Below are 27729 nucleotides of genomic sequence, written 5' to 3'. Positions count from 1 at the left end.
CAACGGCACTATTGACATTTTGGACCACATGGTTCTTTCTTGTGGGACCATCTTTTACATTGTAGAGTGTTTAGTAGTATCCCTGGCCATTACTCTCCAGATGCTCATAACACGGCCTATCCTCTCCCGGCCACCACCACCTTTTATTGTCATAAAAAATGTCTTCAGACCTCGCCAAATCGCCTCTGGTTGAGAATTCCTGGGTTATAGAAAGGAAGAAAGGAAGGGAGGCAAAGAGGGGGGCATAAAGATAAAGAAGATAAGAAAGCAAGCCAAGGAGGATCCTGGGTTGAGAATCTAAACAAAGACATAAATCTAATTCAATCCAAATTCAAATGCAAAGCATATTCCTTGAGATTGCTATCCTTGTGCTGAAAGATTAAACCTAGATTCCGGGATGTATTTTGAACAGTTGCTGGGTGAGTCATTTAAGTCTCTGTTCTTGAGAAAGGCACCCGTGCTTCTTTATTAGGTTTCTTCTTGCCCAAAGAAGCCAAGAAATGATGACCGGCTAAGGTGTTAAATCTTTCTAGGGAAAAGAACAGTCTGTCCCTTACTTAGCCTTAGGAACCCATAAACTCAAGACCTAAAAACACAAGCTAAAGGTAGGGAATTTTATACCCAGGGCCCTTAGTCAACATGTGAAAACTGCACAAGTCAGCAGAAAGCATGCCAGAAGCTGACCAGTGATGGCCGTTTTGTGGCTGCTGCTTAGCAGCACAACATAACTGCAGAGGGGACTGTCACCTCCAGAACAGGTACAAGAAAACATGCATGTCCTTCAAGCACCCAGGCTGTACCTTTGCACTATACTTCCTCTGCAGTTTATGGTATCAACAAGACTTTGCCTTCTACCTCAAAAAAAAAAAAAAAAAGACTTCTCAGCTTAACTCTAAATAAATAGGTGTGGTCCAGGGGAACAAATGGAGCTTTTATTCTTCAAAACATTTTCAAACTTTTTGTGGTCAAAAGTATTTATATTTGTAATGTTAAAATCAGGAAACAACCTAAAACTCCAACACTTCGTAGTTAATCAAATTTGGACAATACTCTTGAAAGCCTATTAGACATTTAAATTTATATTTACGGAAACTATAAAGTAATGAAAAATAAAATAGTAAAATGTACAGGATATAAAGTATATGAGTAAGTTTACAATTGATAACATAGAACTATTCACAGTGTAAAATAGTAACATTTTAGAGATAATGTCAGCATTACAGGAAAGCTATAGAAATACCATGGAGGAAAAAAATATTGTACAGTGTCATTTCACGGCTCAGTCAAGAAAAGGGCATCCTGCAGCAACCAACAGAGGATGGAAAATGGAACTCATCACTATGCTGCATAACAGAAAAATCAGCTGTGTCTGATGGCAGATGACATCGAAGGATTTTTTTAGGCATTTCATTTTAATTAACTATGAATTTTACTCTATTCATTTTAATTAACTCTGAATTAACACAGAAGGAAAAAATATGTTCCATGAGTATTTTTCCTTGCTTTTTCAAAGATCAGGCAGAGAAAAGAAACGGGAAACATGTCTGATTTGGGGACAACATGAACACTGATTTTTTCCCCCTCCTTGCTCTTTTCTTCCAAATTTTCTTTTCTTGAACATGACTTTCCTACTTGAAAATTCTAAAAATTAAAAAAATTCTATTACTAGACAAGAGAAATAAATAATAAAATTTGTTGAAAATCAGGATATTGATAGAAAAAAATTTCATCATTCCTTATCTCAGACAGTAAAAAGAAACAGAGGTTTAAAAAAATCAAAAGAGAGGAGTAGAAAAGTCTTTTGGGAAAAGCACACAGAAATCCTTACTCTGGAAATAGAATGAACTGATTATCAGAGCAAAGGAACTTTGGCTTCAAAATGAAAACTGTAGCAAAGAGAGGTAGGTTGAAGGGGACATCAGAAAAGCTTGTCAATATTAGGAAATTTCTTGGGAGCAATCGGATCAGACCAACCAGCAGAGGGAAATTCAGGTCTTCCGTTGGGGAGGAGAGAGCTCCTCTATATAATATTTTGCTTAAAATGCTTTTTAATTCCTCAGCAGGGATGAGCACAGCAAGTAAAAGAGCCTCAACAAAGGCGTGCCTGGGACAAATGAAGCCTTCCCTTTGCAGTCAGGTTTCAGAACACACAACTTCCTCTGGAGACTCTCGAGGCCTTTTCTTTCATTTTTACAAATAGATGAAGGTAACGGACCCATTCTGAGGTTTTATTCTCATCCGTTCAACAGCATTTTTTAGTGGCAAAAATATTGTCCGAATTCGATATTTGAGTGGATCAAGTGATGGATGAATTGAACAAGTTATCTCTGGCTCTGAAGCTCTCTTCTTGGTAGCCCATTGTTCCCCCTAGCCATAAATGTTACTGAAACAACAATAATAAAGAGAAAACCTGCTCATTTTCCCATACTAGTTAATGGGAGAAGAAAACACCTGCCTGTTGCAGTCCCACAAAAATCGTTTTAATATAGGGTCACAGAAAATCCAAAGGTTTATAGCCTGCTATAAAACAGCCCTTTGTCATTCCCCACTAATTCCCTACTGTCACATTTAGCAAAACAAAGAAACAACAGATAATAGAGGTGTTTGCAGATTAGCCTTCCAAGCCATAAATAACAGAGGGGGTTGCTCACTTACAAATATTAAGGCAGCTTATCAATGTTTAAGCCCTTTGTAATGGTTGCTAACATTTTAACCCAGACAAAATTGGAATTTTTTCTTTGCTGTCTCCTTACATTGACAGAGTGCACATTCATAAGATTCTATGATCAGATTTCATGGTATAAAGAGTGAGACATCACCTAAACACATGCCTGCTGCCTGAGAGCCCTGATTTGGAAGATGAATCTGCTTTATGCCTTCCTTGCTTTCCTCTCTCTTACCCATGGTTTCCATCCTAACTGTCCTGGAAGATGTAGCTGCGATTCAGTGCAGTCGGTACAATGCTACAGGCTAATGGAGGTACCATCAGGCATTCCTTCCACCACCAAGAAGCTCTACATTAGCCACAGCAAAATTCAACACCTTCAGGTAACTGTTCTACAGTCAAGTTGCTGCAATTTTATTTTTTGAGGCAGGGTTAGGGGCAAGTGTGGGTTGTTAAGCTTAATTTAAATAATCAAAACTTAAAACCAGTGGTTATCAAGTTTGTGTAGTAGCACTATCAGTTTGCCCTTTACTGCATAGATGGGTATCTGCCTCTGGATATTTATTTTCAGAGAATCAGTTAAAAAAAATCTGAATCTATAATGAATGATATTTTATTTCAGTTTTTATTTTTAAAAAATGCAATTTTGTTGTTGTAAAGTAAAAGAAGTGGTTCTCTCTCTCTCTCTTTTCTAATGTTTACTTATTTTTGAGAGAGAGCAAGTGGAGGAGGGGCAGACAGAGGACAGAAGATCCAGAAGCAGTGAGCCTGATGTGACACAAATCACGAGATCATGACCTGAGTCAAAGTTGGACGCTCAACCGACTGAGCCACCCAGGTACCCCAGGAAGTGGCTCTCTCTTAACGAAAAGAGTTTGAGAAGAAATGGCTACTTCCTGTCCCCAGGATTAAGAATAAGTGCTTTCAGGGCCATCTGGGTGGCTCGGTTGATTGAGCATCTGACTTCAGCTCAGGTCATGATCTCACGGCTCATGAGTTTGAGTTGCTCCTCGGGCTCTGTGCTCAGAGCCTGAAGCCCGCTTCAGATTCTGTCTCTCTCTTTCTCTGCCCCTCCTGTGCTCATGCACTCTCTCTCTCAAATGTAAATAAACATTAAAAAAAAAAAAAAAAAGATGTGCTTTGAAGGGAAAGGGGAAAAAGTAGCTTTGTTTGTGCCCTAAAAAGCAGGTGATACTTAGAGCATCATAAGACCATCAAGAAGAACCCAAGCATCTGAGAATTATTTATACAAACCTACAAACCCGCCAGGCATCAGTGTCTTTGTGGACACCTCTACAGAGGAAATACATGTTTTGGTTTGGGCATGTTACTGGCGTTCTCACTCTATGTGCTTTTAATTCTGACTTTTTTCATTTTTGCCTACTATTCAGAGTGTTGAAAAGAATGCTATTGGTTTGTCTGACTTTTGTAATATGAAGGAACTTTTTGGCCTTTGGTATTTTGAAAGGAATCAAGAGATAAGTGTTCTCATCCTAGTTTTCTCCCTAGCTGGAAATATAATCATCTTAAACAAGTGGTTAAAAAGTCTCTGGGCCTCACTTTCTTCCTTTGTGAAGTAAGAAGCCTAGGTTTGATGGGCGATCCCAGGCTCCTTTTCCCTGGCAGTTTCCATGGCTCTCTGGTTTAATTTTTACTAGGCACTGCTTCTCCCTCATAAACCAAATCCTGAGATAAGGAAATACCTCTCTGTGATCCAGGTGTAGGGAGCTGGCAGGTGAATGTACTTTCCCATCATACAGAGGCACCATCCCCTTTCGTTTGGTTAAGAAATTTTAACGCACGTGCACCTAAACACGGAGACTTTATAGTATGTGGCATGGTGTTTATTTCAAGGCTCAATAACCAAAATTGCCTAGTCGTCGTGTTTACTTTGCTCTTGTAATCCAGTAGTGCCTAATGCCAGAGAGCAAGTCTGACCCTGTCAGGTCTCAGCATTCGAGCGGGACAGCTGGTTAAAGGGCGAGATGCTTAAATATTTGTTCTGAGGACCTGAGACGCCAAGAGCTGAAGTGTCAGCTAAGCCCAGTAATGATCCCACAGTGTTGCTTTGCAGGTGATAAGATGAAACTATATCTCTCATCAAATTCAGTTATTGAATGAGTTCATTTGTTGTGGGTTTAGGTTCACTGAACAGCAGTATTGCCTCTTCCCCAAATTAAACCCAGTTAACTGTCTCTTGGAAGGACAATTCCAGGCAGAAAGGTTGATGAAAGACAGGATTGCTCTGTGAAAGGAATAAAAAGCTCTAAGCAATAATACTTCTCTTTTAAAAACTCTTAGGTTTTAAATTGACCATCTTTTAGCTTTGTCTCGTGAATATGTTATATATACTGTCCATTTGCTTTGAACTACAGAATCGGGGGCCTGTATTTCAAGAAAAAGTACCTTTAAAATACCTTCAGATTAATAGCAATAGAAATTATATATATATATACACACATACATGTACACACATATATACAACACATATATGTATATGTACATGTATATGTATACACATCCGTGCACATGTACTGTGTACGCATACATGTGTACACACATACATATATACATGCATACAATTAAAAATGTTTATATTATTTATCCATATGCTTTCTGTTGGGGACTGTGAATGCTGTGTTCCAGACTAGGGATAAAATATGGAAAATTCACAGTTCCTGCCCTCAAGAGATGAAGGCCTTTATTTATGCATGCGTCTGTAAAAAGTCCTACTTGTTTGAGGGGCATGCCATCAGACTGTAACACTCTCCATTTGTTCTTTGTTTGCCTCATACTGTGCCTTGACCACCCCTTAGCCTCCCAGCTCCTGGTTGTCCTCACCATCCTGGGTCCTGTATCTCCTTGGTGCCTTCAGGGTCCGATGTGTTAGCCTCAGGATTCCTTGAGCTCACAAGAAAGCATCTACACTTCCACTTCACCACAGCCATCTGCCCTCTTGGTTATATCACAATCATTATACCCCAATTCCTCCACTCAGAAATCTTGAATTCCCCCACTCCCTGGTCATTATCTTCTTTTCCTTTCACCTGCCATCCTCTCTCCTTCTCTTCCATCTACCTCATGGAGACTTCGAACCCTAGCTCATGTTTTCTCCGATGATTAGTTCATATCTTATCCATCTTCTTTCCCTATCCCTGCCCTTTTTGTATCCCAAAATTAATCATCTCACCATCTATCCAGCATAGCCTCAGTTTTAGATTAGGGTGATCATTTTCCTTTGTTTCTCACATGCCTGGATACCCGGGTGCTGCTGGAGAGGGTCACACAAGCTCTCTGCACACATGTGCTTATATATGTCTGGTCTGCAACAACCACAAATTGATAGAACCCCCACAAGTTTAAGGTCTCCAACCTCATCTGGGTCTTCAATGTCCTCCATCTGCCCTTTCAGTTCTTCATGGTCAGGTTTTCCTGTATTCCCTTGACATCTTCCAAAACTTCAGTACAGTTTTGTGTTGCCTTCTCAATCCCTGCCATCCTCGTTCTTACCAATGACTGGTCACCCATTTTATTGACTATTCTTGACAAAACCAGGCCATTAGTCTTCATCTCCCTCAACTCCTGCTCACTGTGTACTAACTTGTCTCCAATTCTGCAAACTCTTTCCTCCAGACAGAGAGGGTGAGATCTCCTTCTATCTGCTCAAGGCAACTTCATTCCCATTCCCTGGAGTCCATCTTCCTCACTTCTCCCTGGAGCTTGCTCCATCATTCTCCCCACACTGATATCTCCAGCGGCTCTTTCTTTATGAGTGCCCTGTTCCAGCTGAGAAATAGGCTCCTTTCATTACAAAAAAAAAAATAATAATAATAACATTATTATAACTCTGTTAAAAAAAAGTGATTTGTACTTACTGTCTCTACTTCTTTACCTCCTTTTTTTGTTGTTGTTTTTTGAGAGAGAGAGAGAGAGAGTGTAAGCTGCAGAGAGCAGTAGGGAGGGACAGAGAGAGAGAGAAAGAGAATATTAAGCAGGCTCCACACTCAACACTGAGCCTAATTCAGGGCTTGATCCCAAGACTCAGGGATCATGACCTGAGACAAAATTGAGTCAAATGCTCAACTGACTCACCCAGGAGCCCCATCTTTACCTCCCATTTATGCTTTAATTCACCATTGCCTGCTTTCTACCTCCTTCATACAGTTAAAAAACTGTTCTCTCCAGGACATTGGCTCACTCCTATTTCTTGAAATTTTCTCTTTTGCCTTCCATGGCAATATAGAAAGTTATGTTAAATTAAACTATGTTTAACATTTTGAGGAACTGCTGGACTGTTTTCCAAAGTGCTTCCATTGTTTTACATCCCTATAGTAGTGTATGACTGTTCCAGTTTCTCCACATTCTTGCTGACATTTCTAATCATTTATTGGATCCTAACCATCCTAGTGAGTGTCAGTTAGTATCTCATTATGATTTGACTTTCTTTATTTTTTTTAATGTTTATTTATTTTTGAGAGGAAGAGAGACAGAGCGCGAGCAGGGGAGGAACAGAGGGAGAGGGAAACATAGAATCTGAAGCAGGCTCCAGGCTCTGAGCTGTCAGCACAGAGCCTGACTCTGGGTTCAAACCCACAAACCATGAGATCATGACCTGCGCTCATGTTGGATGCTTAACCAACTGAGCCACCCAGGCATCCCGTCACTATGGTTTCACTTGCATTTCACCAGAGGTTGATGATGTTGAGCATCTTTTTGTGTGCTGACTGAACATTTGCATATCTTTTTTGGAGAAATGTCTATATGAACCCTTTGCCCATTTTTAAACCATTTTTTAAAAATTGGGTTATTTTTCTTTTAATTATTGAGTTGTAAGAGTCCTTTATGTATTCTGAATACAAATCTCCTATTAGATACATGATTTAATAAAATTTTCTCCCATTCTATGGTTGTTTGTGTTGTCATTGTCGTCGTTGTTGTTCATTGTCTTAATGGTGTCCTTTGCAGTACTAGAGTTTCTAATTTTCAGTAAGACCAATTTACCTGTTTTGTGGATGTGTTGTCACTTTTGCTTTTGGTGTCATATCTAAGATAACTTTTACCAAATCCAAGGTGATGAAAATTTATGCCTGTATTTTCTTCTAAGAATCTTATAGTTTTACCTCTTACATTTAGAGAACAAATAGGAATGTGTCTACGATAGTAGTTAAAATGTAAAGGATGTTTGGGTGGCTCAGTAGGTTCAGTGTCCAACTTTGGCTCAGCTCATGATCTCATGGCTCATGGATTCGAACCCCACATTGGGCTCTCTGCTGTGAGCCCATAGCCTTCTTTGGATTCTCTGTCCCCTTTTCTCTCTGCCCCTCCTTGGCTCATTCTCTCTCTCTTTCAATAAATAAGTGAACTTTAAAAAAATAGACAAAATGATTGCTCTTTACATCTTTTGTGGAAGGGAAGAAGCTACTTCAAATTCCTCCTGGGTAAGAAATATGTAAACAGAGTTTATCACCAAGTGGGGGGATTATGGATTATTTTCATATTCATTCCATATTTTCCAGAATTTTTAAATTGTTTACAGAGAACAAGTGCTGCTTTGATGATCAGAAAAATAATTCCAACATTTTCTTTTCTTTCTTTCTTTCTCTCTCTCTCTCTTTCTCTCTCTCTTTTTTTTTTCTCCCTCTCTCTTTCTTTTCTTTTTTTTTTTTTTTTTTTTTTTTGTAGCTATCTAGCTTCACCCGAATGTCAGCTCTAGAAGAATTTATTCTGCTGGCCAGTGGAACAGAGTCAATAGAAAATGATACTTTCAAAACTCTGAATACCTTGAAGACCTTGGAACTCTGGAAAAATAAGTTAAGACGAGTCCCCAGTGTTCTTCCAGCTGGTCTTGAAGTGTTAAAACTAAATGATAATTCAATAAATATCCTACACGGATCTGATTTTGAAGGACTGAAGGAATTAAAAATCCTTGAACTGAAAAACAATCTGATCTCTTCTCTCTCTCCCAGCACACTCTCTTCTCTGGTCAGTCTGCAGAGTTTGATGTTGGATGATAACATTATCGAATCTGTAGCTGGACCACTGGTACTTCCGCACCTGAGAAGTATGAGCCTGGAGAATAATAAACTGCATCTTATACCAGCTAGCTTCTTTGCTTCTCTTCAGGCTTTGCAATTTCTCAGTGTCAGTGGTAACTCTCTGACTAAAATTCCTATTAATCTGCCCAAATCCCTGCTCTCTTTAAAAATGGAGAGAAACCAGCTCAAAGTGGTAAGGTTTCGAGACATGAAACACTTGGAGAATCTTTCCCACCTTTATCTGTCAGAAAACTCAATCTCCTCCATTGATGGGGCACAGATCCTTGCCAATTTAACCACTCTTGAGTTGTCCCAAAACCAGGTTCAAATGTTGCCCCTCAAACTACCAGCAAGGCTACAAAAACTAGATATTAGCAATAATCTGATTCAGAGAGTTACAGCCCAAGACTTCCGGGACCTCCGAGACTTGAAACACTTGTTTCTGGACAACAATATCGTTAGCTTGTTCGAAGCTGGAGCCCTGCAGATGTGTTCCCAGCTCTCCAACCTGGCCCTGGAACAGAACTTGTTGTTGTCTATACCTCTAAGGTAAGTGAGAGTTCTCATTTATGTTGATTACCTTTAACGTTTTCTGAAGATTGGGGGCAATTAAACACATTATATAAGCAAGAACAACAGAGCAAACATAAATGACCCGATCAAGGCTATCCATGGGTTCCAAGGTAGAGGTTTTAGACCTGCTTTAGGTTTTGGAATCTCCAGCTCTCTAACTAAATCCTGCACTAACCGAATTGCTCTCGCCTGCCGGACAAGACACCAACAGGTGCGATCTATATTTGAAAATATACAATGTCACTTTGGCGAAGTATGCTAACATAATATGGGGATATTATTTGTAAAAATGTATTTTGGTTTTTAAGCATATGGCCTGGGATCCAGCAAGAGGCAGACTAGGTACACGCTTAGCCACTAGCAAAGTAAGGCTATGAAAAAAAATGAGGGTGGAATGTAGTTAAATATTAATATTTTTAAGAGCATTGAAATAGTAGCTATGAAAAAAATCAGAAGTGTATAATCTCATCTTGTATTTACTTGAATTCTGTTTTTGGGAGCCTCATGTTCTTCTCAGGGCTGCGATCTTTAAAGGACTCAATTCTGCTTCTGCTCTTTTCTGTGTCTGCCTGTGGGTGTGTGAGTCCATTTGGGATGTCTTACCCTGTGTTCTCAGTTGTCTCTTCAGCTCTCTCTCTCACAACCACACATGCACACGCGCACCTGCCCACATGGACGCAAACACATATACATCCGCGTACTCTGACATTTAATTCCTCTTTCCAAATATCCCTCCCTCTGTGCCCAGCCCACTGTCCTGTTCCCCCACCCAGTCATAACCTATGACTAATGTACATGTTGACATTAATTCATCCTTTTTATGTAAACTTTATTCCATGTTCTACATTTGTAAAGTAGATAAAAAAGCAGGAGGAGAATAAAGCCCTATTATTCCCTTAAAAAGATGGTATATTGTTTATTATATGTGCCTATCAGTGGATTCATTTTCCTTATGGTGCTTTATAGAAAAAAAAGGCGTCTTGCTCTGTTGATTATCATTATCAAATTGCTCATAATTAATATACCAGCTTCCGGCTTCTGTAGGATCCTATGGCACTGAATTTATTTATTTGCATTGCTACTTACAATAAACAACTTTTGTTATGAATGAAAAAGGGAAAAATTATCTTTGATACGTACAGATGTTCATTTTTTCTTTAAAAAAATTTTTTAATGTTTATTTTTGAGAGGGAGTGAGACAGACAGACTGAGTATGAGCAGGGAAGGGGCAGAGAGAGAGGAAGTCACAGAATCCGAAGCAGGCTCCAGGCTCTGAGATGTCAGCACAGAGCCTGACAGGGGGCTCGAACTCACAGACTACAAGATCATGACCTGCGCTGAAGTTGTACACTTAACCCACTGAATCAACTAGGCGCCCCCAGATGTTCATTTTTTCTAGTTGATAAAACGAAGTTTTGTTGTACAGTATAGTGACTGTACCCAATGCAAAACATCAAAAAATGATTTTCCCGATGGAAATCAGGATTTCAAAATATATATTGAGGGTTACTTGAAATTAAGCAATTTCTTTTAATGTGTAAGCATATGCATACAATTAATTTACTTCAATAAACAAGTTTTGAGGGTTTTCCTGGTGCCACGTACTTTACCAGGCACTTGGGATACACCAGTGCAATAAACAAATAAAACTTCTTGTTCTTTCCAGCTTAAATTCTAGCAGGGAAGGAGTAACAATAAACGTAAGGTGTAAGTATCTAACATTTACATGGTGATGGCTGTTATAGTTAGCAACAACAGGAAAGGGCAGGATTACTAGTTTCAGGACGGTAGAGAGTAGGGGTGGCTGATTGCAATTTTAAATAGGGTAAGCGTGGTAACCCTCATGAAAATGTAAGCTTTGAGCACAGACTGGAAGGGGGTGAGCGATTTAGCTGTGAAGCTGTTTGGGGGGAGTGGGGGAGGAGTGTTCTAGACTGAAGAGCCAATACAAATGCCCTAAGGCAAGAACATGCCTGCAGTGTTTCAAGACTCTAATACTTGTTATTTCAACAATTTCTCTACTGTATTTCAAGCCTTATTTTCTATCACTATATGCCCCCTTTTCCAAGAAAAAAAAAATCACATATAGACTAAAAACTTATGAAAGAGATGGGGAGTGACTGTCTCATCAAGGATTCTCAGTGGGCTGTGACAGCCATGGCAAAACTGTGAATCCAGTGGCCTTCTCTATTCAGGCAGCTTTTAGAAAGCATTTGGCTAAGTAATCCTGCTGAGTTTAATGAGTGAAAAGTAGCTTAATTATTTACTCCTGCCAGGCCGTTTGTGTGTTTTAATAAGTGACTACAGAAAGCACAAAGCTTTTACCCAATGGAGTGTATAATAGAATTGCAAGCCTGAGCTAGCCATAATTCTTGAATCTGACTCCACATTACAATTATCTGGAGAACTTTAAAAAAGCATACTTACGCCCAGACCTCACTTCAAGCCAATTAAAGCAGACACCCAAGGGTTTGTGCCCAGGCATGAGCATTTTTAAAGAGCTCCTGAGATGAATTCAATGTGCAGCCAGGGTAGAGAAGTAATGGGCAAGAACAATGGGGCAAGTGACGAGATGAGAGCGGGCTTTTCCTATGAGGCTTAACTTAAGCAGCACAGCTATCTACTCTCTCAAAGAACTTGGCCAGTTATGAGAGCAATCTACTCCTTGTGGAAAATGACTTTTAAATTCCCCATCACCCCCCACCGCCTCAGCTTTTCTTTGAATCAGAAAGTACGAATGGCCTAGAAAAAGGTTCTCTGTGACTTCCCTCCCATAAAGAATTAAAACACAATACAGTCTGTTTTTTACATTTCTGAATGTTAAGACTTTTTTTTTTTAAATATTTTATTTATTTCTGAGAGAGAGAGAGACAGCATGAGCAGGGGAGGGGCAGAGAGAGAGGGAGACACAGAATCTGAAACAGGCTCCAGGCTCTGAGCTGTCAGCACAGAGCCCAACGCGGGGCTTGAACCCACAAACCGTGAGATCATGACCTGAGCTGAAGTCGGACGCTTAACCGACTGAGCCACCCAGGCGCCCCTGAATGTTAAGACTTTTATCCATGAGCATAAAACAGTACACTTTTTATTTTCATGGGTCTTATTCATACACAAAATTGTACCTTAAAATTCAGTTTTGTATCAATAAACTATAAACACAGGCAACCTGTTGCTAGTTGCTAACCGAACCTAATTTGTTGCTAGTTGCTAGCTATGTATCCTACCACAAATCACAAACCCCTTCTTTTGCCTACCATCCTCCTCCACATTTCACCAAGGAAATAATAGTAGATGGTTCTCGGTGCACATATATTCAAACATCTACTACATTTGCCTCAATACATTATTTGAGATAGAAAATAATACCTAGGGGTGTCTTGGTGGCTCATTCAAAGTCCAACTTCTGCTCAGATCAGGATCTCACGATTCATGAGTTCAAGCTCTGCAATGGGCTCCGTGCTGACACTTCAGAGCCTGGAGCCTGCTTCGGGTTCTGTTTCCCGCTTTCTCTGCCCTCTCCCACTTGTGCTCTCTCTCTTTCAGAAGTAAATAAATAAACACTAAAAAAAAAAAGAAGAAGCAGAAGAAAATAATACCTAACATAACATTAAGTACCCTCTAAACCAGCAGTGACTTCTCTCTTTCAGTAACTTCTCTCTTTCAGAAGTAAATAAATAAACACTAAAAAAAGAAGCAGAAGAAAATAATACCTAACATAACATTAAGTACCCTCTAAACCAACAGTGAATCTGTAAAATAACAGATTAGAACACTAAGGTTAGGAGGTATCAAGAAACTTGCTCAAAATCACATCGTCAGTAAATGGTGAAGTACAGTGGTCGAACTCTGGAGCCAGAATTTTAGTCATCATGTGATCGATCACTCACCTCTGAGATTTACTCTGCTATAAACAATATACTATACTACTTAAAACTTAGAACACCCAAGACCTGGGTCTCACTTTCGCTGCTTTTCATTTCACCAATCTGCAGCTCAGTGAACAAATATTAGTCACATCACCTTTTCTTTATCCACAATTTGGGTAATTCACATCCAGAATAGCTTTCTACAACCTAACACAGGCATATCATTTTACCTTCCTTATTCTCAGGTGCCATCTACTGGTAAAATGGGGTGTACCCCTTTTTACTTTAAAAAGCCACAAACCGAAAGTACAAATAGCATTTTTAGAAACGTGTTTGTCTTAAAATCTGGCAAACTTTTTAAGTATAAACCAGACTTAAAAAGACAAATTATATCCAAGCAATAAATAATTGCCCTAAGTTCACAAAACCAGGACATTAGTGATTTCTTTTACAATGTCATTTCGGTTATAACGTCCATAGAAACACGAAAGAAAAAAAATGGAAGAACAGGTACAAGTTCTAGCTATCCTAGAACTGTTCAATATATTTGTTTAAAAGAAAACTTGGCTTTCTAATTTTCATTAGCTAGCATTTATGTGACTTCTGTGTACTAGGCACTTTCATCTATAGGGTAGTAAATCAGAAACTTTAAGTCAAATAACTTACCTGAAGTTGCATACTGGTAAGTAGAATGGCCAAAGTTAGAACTCAAGTCTTAATTAGTAGACTGGACTCTTTGGTTTACTTTATCATATATTTCCTCAGTTTCTCTCCCTTGTACTCTGAAGGGTAATAGTGTCTTGCTTACTGCTACACCATCTGTTAATAGTCCATATTTCCTTGGGGAAAAAAAGCTATACGTAAGATTTTTCTGTATAACTTTTACAGGTGTACCTTATATCAGTTGATATGTACATAAAATACATTGTCTTGGGGACTGACTTCAAACTAAATTGAACTATCAAACTGTTGGGGCACCTGGGTAGCGCAGGCAGTTAAGCATCCAACTCTTGATCTTGGCTCAGGTCATGATCTCACAGTTCATGAGTTCAAGCCGCACATTGGATTCTGTGCTGATGGCACAGAGCCTGCTTGGGATTCTGTCTCTCCTTCTCTCTGCCCCTCCCCCACTTGTTCTCTCTCTCTCTCTCTCTCTCTCTCTCAAAATAAATAAAATTTAAAAAATAAAAAATAAATGTTATATAAATTTAACTATCAACTGTTAAAGTGAAAAAAGTGATTTTCCAAGGTAAATTCGACTTTTTAAGGTAAACTTTATTCCAACTAAGGAGAAGTCACTTTAAATGAATAAGACTGCAAAATACTCAAAATCACAAATACTTATATGTATATATTCAATGTATAGTTCAGGATACAAACATAAAATATATAATCATCATATGACTAGGACCACCACAATAAATTTCTCTGAATACTAAAAGACATGAGTGTACATTCAGGGGGTTTACACTCTATGGAAATAGCACTTAATAAGAAGCTGTTGAGTAGCAAAAAAATTTTCAGTTTCACAATTGTGATTCTTTTTTTACTTTTTATCAATAAGCATTAGCATGACATTTTTTACATTGATATCCATAGAGAAAAACTTTTTTGTCCTGATTATAAAGCCGTACCTGTTCAAGATTAAAAACTTCATCTGCTAAAAAATGAAAAATCATCCATAATTGCTCAACCAGAGCCTATGTCTAAACATAATTTGTATTTATGTATTTGGGATCATTCAATTTTGGTTTTTTCTATTTTTTTCCATTGAACATTATAGACTATTTTTCTCTCCCTTTTCCCTTTTCTACTTTTTCCAAGTATCACTGTGGACCCAAAGGATCTTAATTTATTCAGTGTGTTATGATCATTTGAAGTTGCTAGTCTCTTTTGATTCTCAAATTGTTCCCAGTTTGTCCAGTGGGAGCCTCTCCAAGGTGGTCCCTGTGTTCATGAGACCTGATTCCATTATTTCTGTTAAAAATTTTTTAAATATGTATTTATTTTTGAGAGAGAGAGAGCGGGCAAGCGAGTGCACTTGTACCTGTGAGTGGGGGAGGGACAGAGAGAGAGAGGGTGAGAGAGAATCCCAAGTAGGCTTGGCGCATTTAGGGCAGAGCCCAATGCAGGGTTTGATCCCACACTGTAAGATCATGACCTGAGCTGAACTCAAGAGTCGGACAGTGCCACTCTGTTATTTCTCTTGCTCAAAAATTGAGGTAAAATACACATGCAATTTACTTAACCATTTTTAACTGTACTGTTCAGTAAAGTGTCTTCATATTGTTGTGTAATTGGTCTCTGAAACTTTTTAATTTTGCAGAACTGAAACTCCACACTCATTAAACAACTCCCTGTGTCTCCTGTCCCTAGCCTCTGACAACCACCATTATACTTCCTGTTTCTATGAATTTGACTGCTCTGGAAATCCCATATAAGTGGAATTATAGTGGTTGTCTTTTTTGTGCTAGGCTTTTTTCACTTAGCGTAATGTCCTCAATGTTATCCATGTTGTAGCATGTATCAGAATTTCCTTTTTTTGTTTGTTTTAATATTTTTAAATTTTTATTTATTTTTGAGAGAGAGAGAGAGAGAGAGAGACAGAGCATGAGTGGAGGAGGGGAAGAGAGAGGAAGACACAGAATCCAAAGCAGGCTTGTTTTTGCTTTATCTTATTTGTTTTGTGAACATGTAAAACACTGACATGATTCAAAAGTTAAAACCATATGCAAACACTTCCTATAAGTAACCATTTTCATTCATTTCTGATTTATCATTCTTTCCTTCCCTCAAACATAAGCAAATATATGGACATGTATTCTTACTTCCCTCTTACACATACTATACATACTATTCTACTTTTTAGTTTTTTTCCCCTGAACAATTCTTTCTGGAAATCATTTTGTAATAATTCATAGGAATGAGCTCCTTCCTTTTTAAAGGGTGAATAGTAGTTTTTCACTGTTGTACTGGGTTGTTTCCAAGCCAGCATGATAAGTAATATCATAAAAAAACATACATGCTATTTTATATTTGTGAATTATCTATGTATAAGTGAAATCGCTGGGTTGAAGGGTAAATACACAGGTTATTTATTTAGGCTTTTAAGAAGAATTTTAAGAATTTATGCTGAATTCTCCTCCATAGGGCCTATGCCATTTAGTCTCCCACCAAGTTGTGTTTGAGAATGTCTGTTCCTTCACAGTTTTGCCCACAGAATGTATTGCTAAATATCAAGATTTTCACCAATCTGATAGGTGAGAAGTGGCATCTGTGTGTGTGTGTGTGTGTGTGTTTTTTTCCCCATTTCTCTATTTTGAGTATGGTTGGAGACTTCAGGACTTTGCTTTTCTGTGTTTTTGTTTTTATTCTTTAAATTTATGAGGAGGGGTGCTCATTTGGGGAAAGGGCATAGATAAAGGGAGAGAGAATTCTAAGCAGGCTCCACGATGTCAGCGCAGAGCCTGACTCGTGGGGCTCTGTTTATGTGGACTTCCATTCATGCCTTTTGCCCATTTTTCAGTCTTATTTTAAAACCTTTTGTTTCACCTTTTTAAAAAAAAAAAAGTTCATTTATTTATTTGGGGGAGGAGAAGCAGAGAGAGAGAGAAAGAAAGAGAGAGAATCCCAAGCAGGCTTTTCACTGTCAGCATGGAGCTCGACATAGGGCTTGAACTCATGAGTCTGAGCCAAAATCAAGAGTTGGATTCTTGGGGNTAAAAAAAAAAAAAAGAGTTGGATGCTTAACAGACTGAGCCACCCAGGTGCTCCTCTTCTCAACTTTTAAGAGTCCTGGACATATTAGGGAGATTAACTCTGTGTGTGTGTGTGTGTGTGTGTGTGTAAATGTTTGTTTTTGAGAAAGAGAGAGAGAGAGAGAGGAGATATGTGGGGCAAGGGCAGAGAGAGAGGAAGACACAGAATCCAAGGCAGGCTCCAGGCTCTGAGCTGTCAGCACAGAGCCTGATTAGGGACTTGAACTCACTAGCTGTGAGATCATGACCTGAGCCAAAGCCAGACACTTCACCAACTGAGCCACCAGGTGCCGCACTTTGTCAGGGTTTTAAGGTGCAGATATTTCCCCCAGTTTATAATTTATCTTTTGACTTTGCATATGTCTTTTGCTATACACAATTTCTTTTTTTTTAAATTATGCTTAATGTTGTTGATTCATTCATCTTTTATAGCTTCTGGATTTTCAAGCCATAGTCAGAAAAGCTTTCTCATAAAATTAGTACTTCAAAAATGACTTAAATATGTGATTTTTATTGTCACATAATAGTTTATTATCTCTCAATCTCCATATTAGTAGACATTAGTCTATCCTTTTTTGGCTGGTATAAATATAATTAAATGTGTGACAAACATGTTTGCAAATCAATCTGTATTTGCTTCTGTTTCTCCTAGGTTGAAAGGTATGACATTATTTAAATTTGATACATACTACCAAATCCTTTCCAAAGTTGTACCAATTTAAATTCCCACCAACAGAGTTTAAGTTCTTATCTCATAACATCTTCAGGAGCAATATATTTAAAAATTTAAGGGGGCGCCTGGGTGGCTTAGTCGGTTAAGCATCCGACTTTCGCTTAGGTCATGATCTCACGGTTCGTGGGTTCGAGGCCTGCGTCGGGCTCTGTGCTGACTGCCAGCTCGGAGCCTGGAGCCTGTTTCAGTCTGTGACTCCCTATCTCTCTGACCCTCCCCTGTTCACGCTGTCTCTCTCTCCCCTAGAAATAAATAAAACATTTAAAAAAAATAAAAAAAATAAAAATTTAAGACCAGGGCACCTAGGTGGCTTAGTTGGTTAAGCATCTGGCTCTTGATTTTGGCTCAGGTCATGATCTCTTGGTTTGTGACATTGAGCCCCCGGTCTGAGTCTGTGCTGACAGTGTGGAGCCGACTTGGGATTCTTCCTCTCTCTCTCTCTCTCTCTGCTCCTCCCTTGCTTGTGCCCACCCTCTCTCTCAAAATAAATAAACATTAAAAAAAATTAACCAAAACCATGTTTTAATTTCATACATAAAACACTATATCACTTTTCCATTGCCTTTTATGTTTCATTGCCTTTTTCATGTTTTTATTCAATACCTTTCCTTCTCTTATAAATTATGGATTCATGGCCTTTGTCAACTAAAAAAAAGGGGGAACTTTTTTCTTATCAAGTTGTTTCCATGATCCTATTTGACAAAGAAATAAATTAAAGAGTTTTATTTATGGCTACAAACCAGAAAACTCAGAGGGTTAGAAAATAAGACCTATGAGGAAGAGTTAAAGACCTATACGTTAAGACTTAATTTTTCAAAAGAAAGCTTGTTTTCTAGCTTCAAACAGGACATGGCAGTACAGAAAAGGCTGGTGTTGCTCAATCTGGGTTGCCTTGGTAGTTATGGAATGGTGATCATGGCTTCCTCTCACATCCTGTTTCCATCCTTTTGCAGGCTTCCAGGGACCTTAGCCAGGCTGGACCTAAAAGGCAATGCCATCAAGGATGTTACGGAGAGGGACCTCAAGGATCTAAAGCAGCTTCAGGTTCTAAACCTTAGGAACAACAAGATTTCTGCCTTAGACCTCAAAGCCTTGGAAGGGTTGCCTCGCCTCAGACACCTGTATCTGGATGGAAATCCGTGGAATTGTACCTGTAGTCTCATAAGAGCAAGGGAGGTCCTGAAGGCCAAGGGCACGGATGTGAAGGGAGGACAATGTGCTGCACCAGCTGAACGACAAGGAGAGAGCTGGATGTCCTCCAAGAAGATCATGAGACAATGTGAGCATCAATTACATCTGACCGAGATAAACAAAGAAACCAAAAAGAAATCAAAACCAGAAGAGCACCCCAGCATCAGAATCAACATGGATGATGATTATTATGATTATGAAATAGATTAAGTATGAGCTTTGCCTACAATTTAGAAAAAAAAAATTTGATAGACTTCATTTTAGAGCAGTTTTAGGTTCATAGCAAAGTTGCAACCAAGGTATAGAAGTTTCCCTTATGTCCCCTACCTCCTACATGCATAGACTCCCCCATTGCAACATCCTCCTCCAAAGTGAAACATTTATTACAATTGATGAACCTACATTGACTCATTATCATCACTTGAAGGCCATAGTTTACATGAGGATTCATTCTTGGTGGCCTACATTCTGGGGACTTGGATAATTGTATGATGACATGTATCCATCATTAGGAGAGTAGTTTCACTGGCTTAAAAATGCTCTGTGCTCCAGAAGTTTTATAGCATTCAATCTCCTAAGTGGAAATATACAATAAATTAGATATGCAAGAGTCTTTTTTGTACATTGTTTTTTTTTTTTCTTTAAGAAGGAAATCAGAGTTGATTGAGGTAAATTGAAGTGGGGGGAGGAAGGGAGAAAGAGACAACGGTAAGAAGATGTAAGATTCCTTCCACTAAAAAGTAATTTGTGTTTTATACTGAAATCTACACAAATAATAATGCCAAATAAAATGGCCATCTCACTAACTTCCTGAAAATAGAGTAGCTCATTTTATCACATGAGGTGATGACTTTTATGTACGAAGATGATGCCTGCAGACCTAAACTACTGGCTTTTGACTGTAAGCAATAGAAACAGAGTCCAACTTTAGCAAGCAAGAAAGTATTAGAAAGATTGTGAATAGCCCACAGAATCAAAGGAAAAGCTGAAGAACCTGGAAAGAACAGGGGTCAGAACTGCTCCAGGGCCCCAGGCAGAAGGATGTAATGGAGAGGCCCTCAGCTTCTTCAAGTTTCTCTGTGCAGAATGAGGAGCTCTCGCTATTATCAGTGTTCGCTTCCCTCTTCTCAAGAGTCATGTCCTCAGTAGAAGAGGCTAATTGATTTAACTTGGGTCACATGTTCACCTCTGGCTAAGGGACAGCAGGTCTTGTTGGGCAGCCTCACCAAGACCAAAGGGAAAGATATCTGGCACCTTACACACTGCAGATGTCCCTACAATGGAGCTCCTGAAAAGAGTTGTGTTTTGAGTTATCGTCCGTTTTCCCTGAGTTGACCACAATCCCCACACTGCCTTGCTTTTGATGAACTGCATACTTTTGAAAAGTGCCTGTCTGGTGATAGAGGTGTGACTGTAAAATAACTTTTTTCTATCAATTTTTTCTATCAATCTACTAGCATTGTTTTCTATCAATCTACTTGTAAAATAAAATCTACTGGCATATAAATCAGAAACCCCATCTAAATTGGCTTCTTTCCTAATTAGTAAGATTTATTTATTGCAGCATTTTACAAAGCTTTCCATCAAAATGCTTCTAACGACAGTGATAGGAAATGGTAGAGATTGAGTGGATGCGTAATATGCTCACCAGAAGCTTGAACTTTCTCCAAAGTGTCATATTTTAAAATTTTATGTGGAATTTGTATTACGTCCACATTTTCTTCTCCCAAAATCTTTATGGAATTGACATTCCCTGGAAAAGAGCCCTATTTTTAGTGTGGCTTCTAGTACTCCTTGGCATGCTGACACGTTTCCCAACTACATAAAGCACAGAAGTACAGAAGTTCAGAAATAAGGAAACTCTTACATGATTTTCCTTGTTATGGTATGGATTTTAACTCTTCTAATGTGTTTGAACTACAATTCTAAGAAAAACCAGGGATTTGTGATATGTAATAATATATATCCACTACCATAGCCTGGGTATTAATAATCAGAATTACGAAGCTATGAGGGCCTTGAGAAAGAATCTTAGTCTTATAGATGTGAGAGCCAGTCTCATAGGGATGAAGTCACTGTTAGGTTCACACACATAGAAAGTGGTAGACCTAGGGGTGCCTGGGTGGCTCAGTTGGTTAAGTGTCTGAGATTTTGGCTCAGGTCATCATCTTGTGGTTATTGGGATTGAGCCCTGCGTTGGGCTCTGCACTGACAGCGAGGAGTCTGCTTGGGATTCTCTCTCCCTCCCTCTCTCTCTGCCTCTCCCCCACTCTCTCCACCAAAATAAATAAATAGACTTAAAAAAAAGAAAGTGGCAGAACTAGAACTTGATTGCACCTGTTTTGTTTGTTTTTTATTTCTGTTCAGTACTCCTTCTTCTACAGAATTTGCTGTAACATTCACTTAGGACACTTTACTCACAATGTACAGAATAGAAAAATGTTCCATAAAGTATGTGTATTTATTTGCTTTGGTGACTATAACAAAATACTACTGGCTGAATGGCTTAAACAACAGAAGTTTATTTTCTCACAATGCTGGAGGCTTAGAAAGCCCAAGGTTAAGATGTCATCAGGGTTGATTTCTAGTGAGGCCTCTCTTCCTGAGTTGTAGACCACTGCCTTCTTGCTGTGTCCTTATGTGGCCTTTCCTCTGTGTGTGCATGGGTGTGTGCATACATGGAAAAAGAGAGAGAGAGATCTTTGGTGTCTCTTATTGGAAGGATACAGATCCTATTGGACTAGGGCCCCACTGTTAAGACCTCATTTAACGTTAATTATCTCCCTAAAAGTCCTATCCCCAAATACAATTGCATTGGGGGTTAGAGCTTAACATAAGAATCTTGGGGACACAATTCAGTCTGTAACAGTACATATATATATATATGTACATTCTTATCTATCAATCTACTTACCTATCTACCTATACTATCTATCTCAGTTTTGGGCTCTCGATTAAGTTTATTGATATACATACAGAAAAAAGAACAAGAAATAATAAATAGGGAAAAAGTAGGGAGGACACAGTAAAAAAGGATCAGGAAATTTCAAGGCCCAATTATTGCACATTTATAGTTATGTAGAGATGTTTAAAAATCAGAAATTTAGCTACTAACCTGAGAAGACAGCTACTGGGCAAGGTAAAGGCAAGTGAAACTCAGAAACAAGAGTAAAACACAGACAGTGAAGTAAAACACATGCTTCATGATAATGGAAGACAGGTGTAGGTTGAGCATCACTGGAATTTTCTGGTTAATGCCTGAAAAAAAGGGTTACTTTGGGGTAGATAAGGAAAAGGGAAGATTAACTTCCACAGTCTAATTTTTCCTTTTACCTTTTAGTGCCACTGTTTCCTCATCTGTAAAATGGGGATTGTAGTACTACCTCCTAGTGTTCTTTTGAATTAAACTTATATGGAAGAAAAACATTTCCTTAACTGCCCCCATAATTTGCAAATCCNTGTGTCCAGACTGAAGGCATTTTTCTTCTCTTACTGCTTTACCCCTCCCTTTTCAAATCATGCCTGCTTAGACCTGTCAAGAGTCAGAACTGAGCCACTGCCTGGTCATAATCCTCCCACTGTGACTGCTCCCTTGCTAATATAAGGGAGGAAGCCTATAAATTGCCCCTGTAAGGGCTTAATTGTTCTTAGTTGAAAGACTAGTCTTCCATTCAGCCTTGGAAAAGGGAGTGAGAAAAACCAAAATGAATAAATAGCTGAAACGAATGATCTGAAAAGAAGGCACTGAAGTTCCTTTCTGGCACATGCACATGGTCACATGCAAATGTATACTTTTATCCGAGCTGATATTCTCACTCAGGAGCATACTTAGTTTCTACTTAGAAATACTCAGAATTGATCAACTTTGAAAAGTTTTTCCTCACAGACTTTAGAACTTTCTGTTATACAATATATGCAATAGCAGGAACTTGGACTTGCCTTCTTGTGATGTGTAGGCTTTCTGCTATAACGCCTTTGCAAAGGGGCTCACAAGTCTTCTCAAATTCTCTGCTTGGTTGCACCTTTGAATCTCCTCCCTTACTTCATGGTTCCTGGATGTTCTGGTTTTAGATGACAAAGATGTCTCTAAGGCCAATGCTCAGAGAGCTCTCTTTAAAAAAGTCTTTTTTTTTTTTTAATAGTTGCTCATTATGTCCCCTCATCAAATAATGCTCTGGTATTGAGGCTGTAGCCAAAAATCCTGGTAAAATAGCCATGTGGGGGTGGGGGTGGGAAAGGTTGGAAAGAGGTTGGTTGACGTTTAATGCTTTCATCCCTTTTATTTATTTATTTTTTCATGCCTTTTAAATACAAGTTATACAGATTTCACCAGCCCTGAAACAGAATAATCAGTACGTTTTTAAAGCTCTCCTTTGCCAGACGTCATGGCTCAGTTACATCACCAATTATTTAGTTAATTAGACATTTTGTTCTTAGCAAAATTTGTTTAAACAAATATGTACACAAATGAAAAACTACTACCTTTACAAGTCAACCAGAAACTCAATGTTTCTCCATCATGTTATTGTGTAGTAAATACTAAAAACTGGATTCTTGACAGTTTATTAGTCTGAAACCTCAGGGAATTGGTGAAAGTGCCCCTAGAGTGCAATTTTCTAAGAATGAATTTTGTGGAACTGGTATCATTCCAGTAATAATAATGGATTATCTTAACAGTGTCATTCTGTAACGTTACTTAAGAGTTTGATTTTGTAACATTACTAGCATTGTCTCTGAGCTCAAGGATTGCCTTTATTCCAGGTGGCATCGGTTTTTTACAGGGAAGAGTTCCAATGATGGATTTCTCTATCTTTTTTTCTCTAAGGTGGAATATTGTTCTAATATTCTCTATAGGCTTTCACAAAGCACTGTTTTTAGGAATCTAATACAGAGGATTTTATTTAATAGCCATCAACTTTTAAAACAGTCACTGACAATTGCTTCTCGAGTATTATATTCACAGTCTATCTTGATTTCAGAAAAATACCTACTGTATTGTCATTCTTTCCCACCTATTCTCTCCCCACAACAACCCCCCCACACACACAGGCTGCCCCACCCAGTGTCAGATTATTGTTATTCAGGCTTATAGTACTCATTTGGGCTTTAGGATTAATCTATCAACCACTTTTTTTTTTTTTTAAGAATCACAAATACCATTGAAAATAATACTGTCTGAGAGACAATAAAGGTCCATGTATTATATGAAAAGCAGCCCATGATAATCCTTCCCTTGGAAATGTGATGAAATTTCAAAGTGGGATTCCCATGTTAAAGGTTATGTGTATTTTTAATTATAATTGATTCTATCAGATCATTTTACAAATATTAACTCCTCAAAATGTATCAACTAATGAGCAATGTTTCTAGATACCTGTTTCTACATGGTCATCAGCATTTACCCTAAGTCTTTACCTTTTGCTCATCTGGTGAGTAAAAAAACAGTATCTCATTGTTTTGATTTTCACTTTACAGACTACTTGTGAGGTTGAACACGTTTTTATGTTTGTTAACCTTTGCATTTCCTCTTCTGTTAATGATATGTTTATACACTTTGTCCTTTTTTAAAATTTAATTTAATAATTTAAATTAATTTTTTAATATTTACTTATTTTCAAGAGAGAGTGAGACAGAGAGCAAGGAGGGGAGGGGCAAAGAAAGAGGGAGACACAGAATCCAAAGCAGATTCCAGGCTCTGAGCTATCAGCACAGAGCCCAATGCAGGGCTTAAACCCATGAACCACAAGATCATGACCTGAGCCCAAGTTGGAGGCTTAACCAACTGAGCCACTCAAGCACCCCAGGTTGGCCAACTTTTAATGTAAATTACCTAAGAGTACATATTTGAGACTTTGTGGGCCTTGAGATCTCTGTTGCAACTACTCAGCTCTGCTGTAGACAATTCATACATAAATGGATGTGGCCGTGTTCTAATAACTTTTATGAAACTCGTAGTTGACTTATAGTTTATGATCCACCATGTAAGGAGCTTGGAAGTTGTCAATCTGTTGCAACCACAAATAAAAAAGCTGAATGAACTGAAAGTCAACAACTCTTTTTTGATCCATAAGAGACAGTGAGATCCCCATTAGAGAGCCAGGTGAATGCAGAGAATATAGGAGCAGAAAGCCCTGAGCAGAGGCCTCTGCAGAAACCAGTATGGCAGAAAAACCAGACCTGTGATGGAGAATTGCTAGAGGCTCAAAGCAGACACATCTGAGAATTAAAAAGTCTGGAGGGGGTGGCAGACACAGGAGGCCCCCCCCACACTTATGTACGCTTTACCTTCGGGAGCTCAACCAGGTTCTTGTGAATATTAGAAAAAAAATCCCCTCATGCTTCTGGCAGCAGGAGGAGAAAAGGAGCCATTTTGAAATATGCCAGATAATTCTGTTCTTCTTAACAAGGGTGCTCTCAAGAGAAACGATTTGATCACAGTCTCAATGATGGGGGTTTTATCTGACCTAGGGGAAGGGAAATACCCAAAGCCAGCCCTGTCTAGTCATCCTGGCTCACATAAGATGGTTAGGGGACTGAAAAAAGACTTGCGCGTTCACAAACCAGAGACCCAAGGCTCACTAATAGGCTGAGACCTGATCGTAAGATTGCAGAACACTTTCCACCCTCTGTCTCTTGCCACCACATTACTAAATGACTGTTCCTTCTATCCAGGTGAATCATCAAATAAAAATTACAACGCATTTTAAAAGGCAAAAAAAAAAAAACCAAACCAAAAAAAACCCAAAAAACAGTTTGAAGAGAGAGTAAGCATCAGACCCAGACTGAGATATAACAAGGATGTTGATATGACATATCAAGAATGTCATACACTTGGAATCACAGCATGCATGTCCCCATAATGTTTGAGACTTCCCATCTTTCTGAGGCTGTGGAATTCTTTCTGCATTTTTCCAACCCTGATAGAACTTGGGTGGTGGGAATTATGCTTAAGAAGTCCAAAATTTATATTATACTTTATTTATATGAACACCTAACATTCCTAAAAGTGCCACATCCATTGCTTTTTTTTTTCTTTGCAAGTGACAAAATTAGAAATTCTTTAGAAAAGAGATAAGTCCTTAAGCTTTGGATTGAATGGATATACATACGAGGATATTATGTTTTCCTATTGTTCCAGACTTGAGGCAGAAAACAATAGGCATCAAATCCACCTCCTACTTTTCTATTTTTTATTTTTAAAATTTATTTATTTATTTTGAGAGAGACTGAGACAGTGCATGCAGGAGAGGGGCAGAGAGAAAGGGATAGAGAGAATTCCAAGTAGGCTCTGTGCTGCACTGCAGAGCCAGACACAGGGCTCAAACTTACAAAAACATGAGATCATGACCTGAGCCGAAGCCAAGATTCAGAAGCTCAACCAATCGAGTCACCTAGGTGCCCCCAAATCCAGCTCCTTCTAGGGGGAGAGAAGTAGCTGAAATTTGAGAGCCACCACCAGATATCTCTATTCTTAGCCTACTGAAAGATGCCAAAGAAGAAAAGTGGGGAGCCCCTACCTATCCCCTTTTAGAAGGCTGAACATTTTTAAGCCAAGAGACCTGTTAACCTACCTATGGTTACTCTTGGAGGAAACAAACAAGCAAACAAACAAACAATTGAGGAGAGAAGGCAGGGTCTGCATGCTGGGGGTGGTGGCAGTGGGGTACTGTCAGATAGAGATGGGGCCAGAACCCCTTTGCTTAAGTTTGCAGTTCAAAGCAGTACAAAAGTTGCAGCCTGCAGGTGCCTTCAGACCTGAGAGTTGACCATGGAGAGACCAGATTAATGGCTCTAGTCTTGTCAGAAGTGGGAAACTTTGGGGCATAGAGGTGAGTATGTCAGAGAAATGTAGCAGTGTGTGTGGGTAGGTGGCTGTTCTTTGGAATATACAGAATTTCAGAAGGACGCTGGTGTCTAGGAAGCTTCCTTAGCAGAGCATCCTGTAGTCACATAAACAGCAATGGCTAGTGAGGAAGACTGTAGGCTTTCCTGGTCACTGCCTTTCCTCTCTCTCCTCTTGGTTCATCACCAGAGCACCAAGTGCAGAGGAATCGGGGAGATGTAGTAAAGTTTTAGGGGAGTTAAAAGTTATACTAGGATTTTTGACTGAGGGGGGAGGGGAGTTTTGGCACCCTAACCCAGTACATTTTTCGAGGGTAATCTGTATATGAAAACGGAAAGTAGAGCCATGAAATTTGCTAACAGTGGTGAGATTTACAAGGAGGAAGAAATGACAGGCTTGGGGATCAAGGGAATTTTCACTTGAGAAACTGGGCGTGTAAAATGACGTTTGAGAAATGGGTTGGGGCTTGGGCAAGATCTACTTAGGAAACAGGGATTAAGGTGAAAGGACGTGAGCAAAAGGGGGCAAATGGCACAGGAAGCACAGAATTGGCCTGGGGGACTACTTTATGGTCCAGTTGCCAGGCCATGGAACCCCCTTTTATGTATGATGCAATGGACAGCCAGTAAAGACTCCATTTAGAGGGGAAGGACATAGGCAGAATTACGTTTTAAGAACACTCCTAAAGATCCTCATTCACATTTTGGGAAGAATTAGCCTCAGGTACAAGGTTTGACCAAAGAACAGTAGCAGGACCTCTCTAAGGGGCACGCTTCTGTCTCCGCACACTTCCTTTCCGGGACCCTCGTTGATCCCCAACATCCACACTTGCTGAGGGCGACCTTCTATTTCTAGGTTATTTCTGGCGTTTGTAACGTAATCCAGTTGGGCCACTTTTGCCCCTTAGAAGCCGTTTCTGGCTGGGCCGTGAAAGGACACAGGCAGTATCAGACACCCAAGGCCTCGAGGGACGCGGAGTCCCTAAAGTCGCCCATTCCAACCTTGAAGCCGCTGAGCGCCTGTCTGTGGAGCCCAGCGGGCAAGGGTTGGTGGCGTCCGCTCCCC

General features: G+C 39.2%; 1 protein-coding gene and 1 long non-coding RNA gene across 2 annotated transcripts; one reads left to right on the top strand and one right to left on the bottom strand.

Moving 5' to 3' along the window:
• Window positions 1-27729, bottom strand: LOC144237183 (uncharacterized). The gene is made up of 5 exons (XR_013336777.1): window positions 27666-27729; window positions 13806-13978; window positions 12640-12833; window positions 801-855; window positions 1-199 (listed from the first exon to the last, which is right to left on the bottom strand). It is a non-coding gene; the product is annotated as an uncharacterized LOC144237183 (long non-coding RNA).
• On the top strand, window positions 2860-19031 carry LOC144237182 (nephrocan-like). The gene is made up of 3 exons (XM_077770863.1): window positions 2860-3048; window positions 8348-9249; window positions 18584-19031. The coding sequence occupies exons 1-3, from the start codon at window positions 2860-2862 to the stop codon at window positions 19029-19031; spliced, it is 1539 nt and encodes a 512-aa protein (XP_077626989.1).

The sequence above is a fragment of the Crocuta crocuta genome, unplaced genomic scaffold (assembly GCF_008692635.1).
Source record: "Crocuta crocuta isolate KB4526 unplaced genomic scaffold, BGI_CrCroc_1.0 scaffold562, whole genome shotgun sequence".
NCBI classification, from domain to species: Eukaryota; Metazoa; Chordata; class Mammalia; order Carnivora; family Hyaenidae; genus Crocuta; species Crocuta crocuta.
This window is presented reverse-complemented; position numbering and strand designations above follow the sequence as displayed.

Excerpts from the sequence above, each read along its gene's own strand:
- LOC144237182 (XM_077770863.1), top strand. The coding sequence starts at position 2,860 with ATGAATCTGCTTTATGCCTTCCTTGCTTTCCTCTCTCTTACCCATGGT. Across the intron at positions 3,049-8,347 it reads GCAAAATTCAACACCTTCAG|CTATCTAGCTTCACCCGAAT; the intron begins GTAACTGTTCTA and ends TTTTTTTTGTAG. Across the intron at positions 9,250-18,583 it reads TTGTTGTCTATACCTCTAAG|GCTTCCAGGGACCTTAGCCA; the intron begins GTAAGTGAGAGT and ends ATCCTTTTGCAG.